Here is a 13,337-nt window from a genome sequence, read left to right as displayed (position 1 = left end):
AAGAGGTCTACTGAAGTCAGTTTTGTACCAGGAGACAAGGTGTGGTTATTTAATCCCAGGAAGACCAAAGGGAATTCTCCTCAGTTGTCTTCTCCATGTGAAGGTCCATATGACATAATAGATCGTCTCTCAGACGTGACTTTCCGAATAAAATGTGGTCGGCGAGGTAAGCCAAAGGTGGTTCATGCCAACAGGCTTTAGCATTATTACAGTCAAGGACATTTCAGTTGGAACGAAGTGAGCAATGGAACAAATAATGCTGTTGAAGACGTGTCGCCTGAAAAAGCCAATGTTGAAGAAGAAACTCTACTCAGTTTTGAGAAGGAAAACAGTGAAGTCGTTAATGAAGTTACTACCACTGATGTGAGTGCTACCGATAATGGTACATTTCCTGATGGAGCAGATGAACCCCACGTGAAGCAGAAGCCAATGAGACAGAGACCAGTACGGAAGAAGATACGTCCGGTAAAATTAAGAGACTTTGTTGAATTTTAATTTTGTGTTTGTAAATTCTCTAAATTTAATCAAATTATTGTCAATTATCTATTGGTTTAATGTAAGAGGCTATTGTTCGGGACGAGCAATACTAAGGAATGGGCAGTGTTACGACAGCGGAAGTCTCGCGACGCTGTGAGCATGCGCGCTGCAGTTTCTCGAAGGATCGTGAATATCCCAGTGTTTGCTAGACGACGTCTTTTTTAGTGTATAAGCCAGCGATAGATAGATATGCAGATATAGATTGAAGATTGAGATAATTGAGTCAAGTTAACAGTAGGCACCGTAAGTAAAGTGTGTGTGAACCATTGTGCTTTATAGCGTGTGTTATAAACGTTATTAAGTTTAAAGTAACGGTGGAAATTCTAAGTATTACAAAGTTGTATGGAGAAAGAATAAACTAGTTTTAATCAAGAAAGGATCTTATATTGCTGAAGTTCCTCGGAAAGAATTTAAACCGGAAATTAACAAACAAGCAGATACGCAACAGTATGTTTACCTTCTAGTTAAATATAAAACAAAAACATATAGCAGGAGAACAATAAAGGTTTATCTTGTTTCCAAACAACGGTATGATAAACTTCTAGTTAAACACAAAACAAAAAGATTATAGGACAAGAAACAATAGTCGTCTATCCTCTTTACAAACGGTTAAGGATATAAAATAAAAAGATATTGTAGAAGAAACAGTAAAAGTTTTACCCTATTTTCAAACAACAACATCTTTACGATTTACTTTTGTTAATTATATAAAATAAATCGATATAGTAGCAAAAAGTATAAAGGTATAACCGCATTTACATTTTTAGTTACAAGAGTGATGGCGAAAGTTACTGTGTCTATGATCCGCAAAAATATCAACATAACTAAAAACAACACATTGAAAAGGTTGAAACTCAAACACACTTTATCAACATTATAACCTTCTGCTAATAAACTAAATATACGATATCCTGTCTGCTCCGTGCCTCTCTTATACGAGCACGTTTTTTAGCACTTCTAATAATAGTAATAAAAAGAAGTTATACATAATTTATAATAACGTACGGAAAACGTGGCTCACGTGAACAATGTGGCAAATATTAATATTAATTTTCGTCTAATTTATTTATTTTTTAAATTTAACAAGCTAGAGAATAAGACAGTGTTCTGTATTTTCTAATTCTCCTAATGATTATTTGAAAAATCCCATTAAAATTAGATTAATTATGTTTACCAGCTCAATACTGGAGGTGATGCAATAAACTATATTTCTATAAAGAACCCAATCAAAGTAAGGCGTAAAGGGATTTTGAGGAACGTTAATAAGATTTTTTTATAGCAACAACGATCGTTAAGTCGTCATTACAGCTTCGGCAATTTTTGAGACCAGGCATGTTGCATGTACTAAAAGCGGTAATTAAAATTACAATGCTGAATTCTACGTTATGTTGTTAATAATATTTTTATAACACACGTTAATTACATAATGCATTTTTGATGACCAGTGCATTTATGTTATACGTTTGAAACTTGTTGGTTAATTAAATTTTTACAACCTTCGTTTAAAGTGTTTAGAAAGTTTTATTTGTTTGCGTTGTTTATGGAAAAGCTAATAAGTATATCTGCCTTTGTCCTTAATTTTGAAATGCTGACTAAAGGGAAGGCAACCAAGTAGCAGAAACCACTGAGAACTCTTGAGAGACACTCTTTACTAACGAGTAATGATAGTAAATGTTACATGTTTTAGGAAGCTTACAGACTTGAACGACATACTTAACTTGATTATATCTTATTAATTTTATTATTCGTTGCTAAACTTTCAAGTTACAGTAAACTGTTTACATTCTTTTGAATAGTCCCCCCAGTAGCTTCAGAGCTTATCACGTTAAAAATTTCGGGATTTCGACGAACACAATGCAAATAGTCCTTTTTGTAGCTTTAAATTTTCTTTGAAGTAAAGTGATTTTTTTCTTTTAACGTTTTATTATATAACTAATATTAGAGACCAATGTTGAAACAGTCCCTTTAAAATATTATTCAAATTCATATACATAAAATATTTGTTCATTACATTGTAATTTTCAGATGCTACCAATGTTAAAATTTGTTTCATGAGGCAGTTTAAACGCAATGCAACTCAAGGGCCAGCTGCTGATAACTAGCCCTAATTTTCAACAGAAAATAACAAGAGAAAAGGAAGGTTGTCAACAGCACCCATTATCAACACTTTGGTTTCTCTTGTTTCACCAAATAGCGCCGAGGAATTTGCTGCCAAACTTATAGCATTCCAAAGTGCGCAGTGAGGTTTTGGGGGCAACAGTAAGCAAAATGTGGATCCTCAGGTTCACAGGCCTAGCAAAATCACTACTGGGCTACAACTGTCTCTTCTGTATAGTAGCAATGTTTGTGTTGACATTTCGGACAAATTTTGAGTTTGTTAATTGCCCAATATCCATTTTAATTAAAGGAAAAATCAAAGACATACATAGTGAGAGAGGGCGCTGGACAGTAAAGACAATTGAAAGCTAAACTCTTGGATTTTTTAAACTTATTTATCCGATAATCAATATTCCTCTTAATATTTATACCCCCCCCCCACAACAAACACACATGTGGTCCAGTGGGAAGTAAATATTCTAACTAGCTTCGAGTTATTTTGAAAAAAACAATAAACAACATGGCTCAATTTACTCAGTGTGTGCAATATTATACTAAATTAGGCTTACTTTTGTTTTCCTTGTTCCTATAATGTCGACTAGACAGTAAATAGTAGGTTGTTCATTAACTGTTAAGATATTAATTTCTGGGAAGACGACAAAATGTAACAACAGCATGAGGTCCGAATATCTTTAAGCAAAGTAACTAACTTCATTTTCTTAAAATATTATACTAAATTATTTCATTTTAAAATGATAAGCATCTGGCTTACTTAGTTAAGCCTTTATAACTTGTGTTCATAATGACTGTAGTTTAAAATAATAATATTACTCATAATATTTTGGTTTCGATACCAGTGGTGGGCTCAGCGTAGATAGCCCATTGTGTGTCTTTACGCTTTACCACAAACAAACAATCTAAACATTCTAATTAATGTATAATTATTTTGAAAATGCGGTGGTTGATTTGGATCACAATAATTGTGAAATTTTATTTTCCTTACAAAATGTGTAAGTTCGGTGTATAAAAGAAAGAAACCATGAACGACATAAGGCTTAATTATATTCTTTGTTTCACTACTCCCTTTACAGTAGACTAGTTTCATTGAACTCATGACTCATCAGTACTGTTTGTAAACGAAGATGTTTTTTGGCATTTCATTCTAGGCCCAGTAAGGGAAATGGCGGACCAGTAAAAGGTTGCACTGAGAATTATTCAAATTGTAGAAAACTTTAATGAGATTTCGATGGTCATGTGGAGCAAAATAATAATTGTTATTCCATACTGACCATAAATACTACAAGCAAACATATTTCTCCAATAACACATGAAATTAACTTGAATACATATTTACCACTGGCATTGTACCATATTTATATGAAATAACGCTTATTATAAAGTAAGTTACAGGCGATTTTTTATCTCAATACTTTTATCATCTAGCAACCAAATGGTGATTTATCACTTACATAATACATGAAACTTTATCCAATCTTTACCAAATAACGTTTTATCAGATAATTATCATACTTTAATTTATTACATAATTACTACACTAACCTACCACGTGATGCTTTATCACAAAGTACTTTATCACAATGAATCCAAATAATGATTTATCATACATCTAAGTGTTCCAGTACTTTCTAAATAACGTTTTATCACATAACTACCGTACACTGTGCTTTTTTAATAGCCTACCATGTGATGCTTTATCACAAAGTACTTTATCACAATGAATCCAAATAATGATTTATCATACATGTAAGTGTTCCAGTACTTTCTAAATAACGTTTTATCACAAAGTACCTTTACCACATAACTACATTACTCTACTTATTTAATAGCCTACCATGTGATGCTTTATCACAAAGTACCTTTACCACATATCTACATTACTCTACTTATTCACATATTTACCACTTGATTCACTTAGTATAGACTTTGCTTAACCATCCGAATTTACATTTCACAGTGCTACAAAAAAGTAGAAAGCTTTACTAACAGTTTAATCATTAATACTGGTCTCTAACGTACCAAAATTTCTAACAGTTTAGTCACTAATACTGGTCTCTAACTTACCAAAATTTCTAACAGTGTAGTCACTAATACTGGTCTCTAACTTACCAAACTTTCTAACAGTTTAATCAGACCAGTATTAAGGTAAGTTAGAGACCAGTATTAGTGACTACACTGTTAGAAATTTTGGTAAGTTAGAAAAATTTCTAACAGTGTAGTCACTAAGTATTCGATTTGGAAATTCATAGTGTTTTAAAATGTATAAAGCTTCATTAAATCTTTACTGACTAGTCCTTCGCTAAAATATGAGGTTCGATTCCCCGTGGTGGACACATCATATAAAGAAACATTACTGACTGATGTTTGTCAGTAACTTACCAACAACGTCTAGATACCCGACTTGGCTTTTCATGGGAACTGTATTTATCTGACACATGTAGCCTCCCCTATCAGACTCCTGGACATTCTTGATGTGGAGGATCCAATTTCGATTGTCATTATGGCTTAAGTCAATCCTGTAGTTCCTAGTTATCACATGATTGTGGATAGTTAAGATAGTCTTACTTTCGACTCTCAGCCAGGCAACCTTAAATTATAGATTATATACTTGAAAATATAGAACATAACAAACTTAACATACAGATTAGTTAAGCTAATCGTGTATAAAAATACTGAGTAGAAGTACTTAATGTCATAATTCAATACACCAATAATTGAAACCTCGAACGAATTGAATACATTGAATCATCAGTTAGGTGTTAGGTCAGCTGTTAATAATATCTTTTGTATAATCCCAATAATCTCCTATAAGGTTCGGTTAGTTCAGAAAGGTAATTCTAAATCCATATACTAAGCTAAAAATTTATTATATCGTTTACATAAGGCCTGAAACTTATCACACATCTACCATATTGTACTTTATGTTGGAGGAATGACAAAAAAAGCAATAGTTATTAGACACAAAACTAATGATCATTGCAAAAGTTTTGTGTTCTGTAATGTAAAGAATTGTAGTTAATTTTGAATAATTACAAAACGAATCAATTATTAAAATAAAGAAATAGCAACATTTCGATGCCTCGTTACTAAGTATCAATGATAGCTAAATCTCAAAACAAAAGTAAAACACTTACAGGAAACGTTTATAGGAAAATAAAGTTAGAAAAAACAACTTAGTTAATGCGCAGAAAACTAAAGTATTGAAATGAATTTGTTTAGAAATTATTGGAAATTCATCTTTACGACTTATGTTAACTTCAAAGTCTATTATAATGTTAACATCAGGAAGTATCACTTCTTAATCCGTAATATATGATATATTTTTCATAATTTGCAGTATACAAAGCAGGTTATTTAGCATATTTTCCATTGTTTAACAATGTGTAATATGCAAAGCATATGGTCTACCGTTTTCTTAATTTATTTATAAGTAGCGAAAGTACCCGGCTTCGCTCGGGTTATTAGGTTGATTTATTCTATATGACTATGTCAGTGTGTGTGTATTTTTAACCCATTTTATCATAAAAGTATAACCTATATACTTTTGTTGCTCTTTTATGAGATGTATCCTGTTTATATATGTAGCCTTCCCTCTGATTTCTCCTTCGATTTTAAACATAAATGATAAAAACAAACCACTTTAATTAACGGAGCATTTAATTTAGAAAACAACAAACATTTTTCTTTCAATCTTGTAGTTTATACATTCCATTTTATACTTTCAGCACATAGTCTCTTAACAACAATATTAGGTTATACTTTTATTGCTGAGCAACATGATATAATAGCCATTGTTGGAAGGCACTGTTTCCAAAACGCACTGGCTTTTCAATATATTAGAAGTTGTTTGATAAGGAAACACTTCCTTTCTATGTGTTTTTCGCATAAAAAGATGCACAAGCGCATTCGCGCACGCACTTTGATAAGTAATAATACTCAGGTGCAAACCCTCAGGGTTCACTTCGTATGGGGGCACAAAATTTCAGGTTTCTTGGTTCTTTCCTCGTGTCTGTCTGTGATTTATATTTCTAATATAAGAAACTATTTCTTTCTATTTGGTTTTTGCTAGCTTGCCTCATTAAAAAGATGTGCATGCTCGCACGTATGTAGATAAGATAGATAATATACCCAGGCGCAGACCCTCAGGGTCAACTTAGTATGGGTGCAAAATTTCAGGTTTCTAGGTTCTTCCAGCTTTGGATGGACTGCCCCTGTTTTTCTCATGCACCATTACCATGGGAACAGACACAGGCTCTTCCACTAGCTGTGTCTCGATAGCTGTCTATGAGTAATTAAACTCAAAACATTATATTGGCATCACAAAATTGATAATTACTGGCAGATTGCAGATGAACAAAGACTTTTTGTCTGAAATTATTTCACCCAGGATTAATATTCATGTTGTCACTACCATAGATATCAATTCAAACACAGACAAACTAGATGAAATAAAATATTCTGCAGTAAAATACATTTATTATCTTAGATGGCCACCACAATCAGTAGCTGAACTAGAAAGACAGTGTATCACCATTGCTAGTTGATCAAATCACTTAACTGTAGTTGACATTACAAAAAAATAAATACAGACAATTCCAGTGAAACTAAAATTGGTAGTTAATAAAGAGCACAACTGCATATCATGAAAATATGGTATCACATATACCACTTCATCATGCAACTGTGATAATACTGCCCCTATTCCACTGTTGTTAATATACTGACACTGGAGTTTTCATTAAAAGAAGCTATATTAACAGGAATGTGTGGTCACACTTTTAAGTCCATTTAGAATATGCATCATCCTTTTTGAGAGCTGATATTAGTATGGAAATTTTGAAAAACCTTGTCACAAAACTTCAGTTCTGTTTACATCCCTAGTACTCCAAGGAAGCCTACAAAGTTGTTCTTTAATCATATATGCATTGCCAGTGTCTATGTAATAGTTAGCTATTTTTATTTGGCCTACTTAGCTACTTGTTTCCAAAAACACATTGGCACATTTAACATATAGGTCACTGAGCTCCTGTTACTCTGTTGAATCAAGATCATTTGTACAGCCTTCAACAAGTGACCTTAGATGTGTTGCCAGTTGAGTACCTGCTTTTGGACATGGCATGACGCAAATCATGCTAGTAATACCTAGCTAGCTTTGTTGTGCTGGATAGCTGACTGCCCATAAATGCAGAACACCACCAGGACTTCATCACTTTTCAGACAGATCACCGTATGAGGTAATGCTGCATGTTTTTTTATACAAAAAACAGAACATTTCATGCACTGACTCTATCACCACATTACATAGCACCAACACACTAGAACTCCTCTGTCGTAAACAAAGGAACACCACTTGACTAAACAGAGGTACTATGACTCCCTCTGTAACATACACTCACGCCGTTTACTGTTCCTGGATCCAGTGTAGCTTGTATTGAATCGATGTTCCATAAAAACATAGTACACAAGTTGCATGGGTAAAACTAACCAGTAATTTCCACATTACATCTATCCCTAGGATGCTAGTGCCAGACTCTGGTTGAAAATGACTATCTTTTTTCTTTGTCTGTCTTTACTTAAACATATGCCTTTCTAGCCATGTATAGTCTATCAATATTTGCTACAATGAAATGCGTTAACTGGCTAGAGTGGCGACTTCACTTGGAGTGTCTCATACATGGCAAAATAAACAAAGATCCTGGAAATTTCTGTATCAATCAGCAACTCTTTCTCTCACCCTTGTATTTTCACAGGCACATATCAATCCCCACCTAGTTGTGACGGAGCTTGGCTGAGCACCAAACCTTTCAGTGTAAGCTATCTGCTACATTCCCCCGCATCAGTGTAAAGACTTGATTCTGGATCTATTAGTTTTCCAGAGTGGAAGAAGCAGTAGCTACAGTTCATTTCCAGCCCTCCTGTAATTGCTGTGTAGTCAGTAAAAACGGGTAACCTTACCTCTTGTTACATGGCAAGGTATGGGTAGTTCACTTTAAAGAACCCTTCTTCCCCCACCCAAAGCAAATGTAACATCTAGGGGAAGTATAATCATTTTGCTGTGGAAACTCTTGATAAATTTATCAATGAGGATATACTCATGATCAGCTAATTATGCCTTCAAATGCAATGGTGCAGATCACCCATAAAAGCAGCCAAATTCTCTGTAGGATCCCTTTTTCAAGCCTTGAAATCGGCCTGATTGACAGTTTGGTTCTATGCTGGTTTGAAACATTGATGCAACTTTGCTCCTACTGTATTCCAGTTCCATATATGTGCCTTGCTTAAGTGTGGAAGGGCTGAACCATCCAAACTCATGGTCAGGTGTTGTATAACTTGTTCCATATTCAGGAAGTGATCCAGATCCTCTTTTCGATCACTCTTAAATATACCGAGTATTATCTGTTTAGTTTATCTCAGTTGTGTGTGGATTGGCATAAATCTATCACCCACGAACTCTTGACCAATACTAGGCTAAGACGTCCTTTACACTCATAGGAATGTCATATGATGCTCTTAGGTTACAAAACAATGAGTAACTGTAAGTAACTCGTCCATAGATGCTGCGAACCACAGTTGCCTTGGTAGTATAACTTTTTACACAGGAAGGCTAAACTCCTCCAATGGATCACTACCTTCTCCAGCCTTTGTCCACTTTTATATATTCTAAAGGATCTTGTTCAGTCTATTTGCCTGATCATGGGTGGTACTGAACAGAGCTGGGGCTAGACTATTTTGTTTGGCAGTCCTACAGAGTCTCAAATCATCTTGTCCCAAACAGAGAAAACAAAGCATTATGCACTAATAACAACGATGCCATTCTTCTGAAAATGCAGGTGCTACCCAGTGACTGATGCATAGTAGAATGACCTAGTTCCATGAATAACTAAGGTAAGAGGAATTTGTGGCTTCCCTGTCCAACATTTGTTATTAAGGATACAGATAATGTGTACAGAATTTTCTGGAAATTTTACACACTAACCAATTGTATAGGAAATACGGTATATATGCATAGACAGCTGTAATATATATATATATATATATATATAAACACAATTAGTTAGTTTGTTCTTTATTGTTTATAATCTGTCACAATTAAAAAAGAAATAACTGTCTAATATGTTCTTCACTGTTTAAGAATATGTGATATAAAAGCAGATTATCTAGCTAGTTTCTTATTAATTCTAAAATGAAGTATATATAACAGATTGTGTGAATTTACATTGTTTCATAATTTATAATATATGGAGCAAATTGCCTAGGTTTCCATATCATTTATTAAATATAATTACCTGTTCTTAAACTTCTGTAGTTCATAAAATCATGTTCTGTCTTCACTCGAGATTAGACACTATCAAATCGTTAGATTGGTTTGGTTTGTTTTGCGTTATGCGCAAAACTACACTAGGCCTATTTGCGGTAATGGTCCCTCATTCGCAACGATAGACTAGATGGAAGGCAGCTAGTCAACACCACCCACCGATAACTCTTGGGTTACTCTTTTACCAATGAACAGTGGGATTGGCCGTCACATCATAACACCCCCCACGGCTGAAAAGGCGAGCATGTTTGGTGACGGGGATTCGAACCCGAGATCCTCAATTGCAAGTCGAGCGCCTTAACCACCAGGCCATGCCAGACCCGTATTGTCAGAAAACCAGAAAAATCACGACTATGTACACGCGGTACAATACATTATGCACTAATTATTTCGTTGGCTATGAGGCATTATGTTTTCTTAGACTAAAAATATGTTAGTTTTAAGCCTAGAATTGAAAACTATTCATTGTAAATAGCATTAAAATAAACTAAAAACTGCTTTAAGTCTTTTTATTATTAAACTATTGATGTTCCAAGTAGACAACTAACTTTCATTTTATTTTGAGTTTCAACAGTTCTTCTTGAGTAAAACATGAATTGTGTAAGCATCAATATTAGTAAATGTTTTTTTTTATATATAATTAATAAACCTGGCTCAAATAATACAAGAAAGAAGAAACCACGTTAAGGAATAACAAAATCAAGGTATTACTTGTCTTCTTGTCGTACATGCGAGCTACAAATAATTGATTGATATCCTGGTCTCCACATAAAATTCTTTTTACTGTCTAAAGATCTCTACACAAGACCACGTACACGTTGAACGACGACCATAACACCTTAAATCAAACTTTTAGGAACGCCTTTAGAAGGTTAATAGTACGTCCACTCTATTCTAGACGCCAAGGTGTACGAATATTTGGATATTGTGTAATTTTTTCTTAGTCTATAAAACAGTTTTTATGGTTGGTGAGTCGACAACCATTAATTCTGTTATCCATCAACCGTTGTTTCCATTACCGTACTGAAACAAAACAAATAATATTACTAGGATAGAAGCTTAAGAATGGACGCCATCGAAATAGTCTAAATAAAGAATTTACGTAGACTCTAACAGCGCTACAGAAACATGCCATCGTTACAATATCTCAAAATTATTTCCATTCCAAATAGCATCAATTATCTATCTCCCGCTTTAAAAGTAGACGTTCAGAATAATAACTTCAGAAGTACATGAGTAAATGCTGTCTTTATTAGCACAAAGCTACACAATGGGCTAGCTGCGCTGTGCCCACCGTTGGAATCGAACCCCACAATTCAGCCCTGAAATGTACAGCCGAACAAATAAACATATATTGAACTTTCGAAAAGTTGATCTATCGGGTAATGTTTAGTGAATAACTGAAGAAAAAAATCATTCATACTCTAAGAGTACTATAGTAAATCAAAAATTACATTTTTCCATGTTACATTTCTCATCAAAAATTACATTTTTCCATGTTACATTTCTCATCAAAAATTACATTTTTTCCATGTTACATTTCTCATCAAAAATTACATTTTTTAATGTTACATTTCTCATCAAAAATTACATTTTTTCCATGTTACATTTCTCATCAAAAATGATTTTTTTTTCATTTTACATTTCTCATCAAAAATTACATTTTTTCATGTTACATTTCTCTCAAAAATTAAATTTTTCCATGTTACATTTCTCATCAAAAATTACATTTTTCCATGTTACATTTCTCTCAAAAATTAAATTTTTCCATGTTACATTTCTCATCAAAAATTACATTTTTCCATGTCACATTTCTCATCAAAAATACATTTTCGGAATCGCAAGACAAAAAATAAAAGTAATTAATGAGTAGGTTATCCAGTTTTAAAGTGTCACATTAAAGTAAATTATTTTATAGAATCTGCTCCCAGTAGATCAACGGTAAGTTTGAAGGCTTATAACGCTACAAATCGGGTTTCGATACCTACGTTGGGAACACTACAGATATTCCGTCTTGTGTCTTTGCGCTTAACAACAAACAAAAAATAACGAAAATTAAATATTCCATCAGAAGTAATCAAAAGCAGCACACTAATTCCTGTGTAATAAACTGTGTAAAGATTTCTTCAGAAAAATCGAAGGATTCCGATAAAAACTCGAATGAAATTAAATTACAAGGGTCCAATAATATTTAATGAATGCTGATTCTCCTTCTTTAAATACTCACATGATTGGCAATAAGTATTAGGAAAATAATTTTGTTCAATACAGAAAAATATCTCAGAACACCAGAACAAGTAAACAGTTTATTGTTAAGTTAGATATTCTTCCAAGAAATCCTCACGGAAATCTCCAGAATTAAACATTGGGAAAAATAGAAAAAAAAACAAAACTGACAGTTACATCATAATCCTCATTGCTAACTCTAAGTTTTTCTTGGGAAACAAGTTTTATTAAAAGCCTTCTAATCAGACCATAATCCTCATTGCTAACTCTAAGTTTATCTAAGGAAATTAATTTAAAACCTTTCAGTTACACCATAATCCTCATTGCTAACTCTAAGTTTATCTAAGGAAATTAATTTAAAAACCTTTCAGTTACACCATAATCCTCATTGCTAACTCTAAGTTTATCTAAGGAAATAATTTAAAAACCTTTCAGTTACACCATAATCCTCATTGCTAACTCTAAGTTTACCTAAGGAAACTAGTTAAAAGTAAACCTTCTAGTTACACCATAATCCTCATTGCTAACTCTAAGTTTATCTTAGGAAACTAGTTAAAAATAAACCTTCCAGGTTACACCATAATCCTCATTGCTGGCTCTAAGTTTACCTAAGAAAACTATTTGAAGAAAAAAAGAATTTTTTGCTGTTAAAGTTAAAGATTATCTATTGAATATACGAAAAACGTTTTAACCTTTAAACTTTGGAGAATTTCCACTTTTTGTGATGGGCAGTGTTAAAAAAAACAACAACATATAAATATCAGAATTGTCATAGGAAACATGTGAGAATAATTCTCTTCAGAAAGCTCTCATATACTAAAGGGTCCAAGGTCTCTAGGAACGAGTTTTTGACTAAATAACTCCTCTTTGTATTTGAGAAAAAAACTTACCCGATGGAATCTTGAATCTTACATAACACTTTTCACATTGGACATTCTTCATGAAGCCACTGCAATGTTATGAACTGGGTTTCTATTTTAATATGTGAAAAACTTACTCGGGAGAATCTAAACCTTCCACAACAGATATACTAGCAGTATTTCTCACAGAGGCCCGACATGGCCAGGTGGTTAGGGCGCTCCACTCACAATACGAGGGTCGCGGGCTCGAATCCCAGTCATACCAAACATGCTCGCCCTTTCAG

At 33.5% G+C, this 13,337-nt stretch overlaps 1 protein-coding gene across 1 annotated transcript in view; it reads right to left on the bottom strand.

The window, feature by feature from the left end:
- LOC106461948 (lachesin-like) overlaps nucleotides 1–13,337 on the bottom strand; it is a 42,717-nt gene that overhangs the window by 28,140 nt on the left and 1,240 nt on the right. The window contains exon 2 of the mRNA XM_013921816.2: nucleotides 5,032–5,239. Within this exon, the coding sequence (XP_013777270.2) occupies nucleotides 5,032–5,239 (208 nt within the window). The remainder of the gene's footprint in view (nucleotides 1–5,031; nucleotides 5,240–13,337) is intronic.

This window comes from Limulus polyphemus, unplaced genomic scaffold (genome assembly GCF_000517525.1).
Source record: "Limulus polyphemus unplaced genomic scaffold, Limulus_polyphemus-2.1.2 Scaffold1064, whole genome shotgun sequence".
Classification (NCBI taxonomy): Eukaryota; Metazoa; Arthropoda; class Merostomata; order Xiphosura; family Limulidae; genus Limulus; species Limulus polyphemus.
The sequence above is the reverse complement of the archived record's forward strand: the minus strand, read 5'-3'. Positions and strand labels throughout refer to the sequence as shown.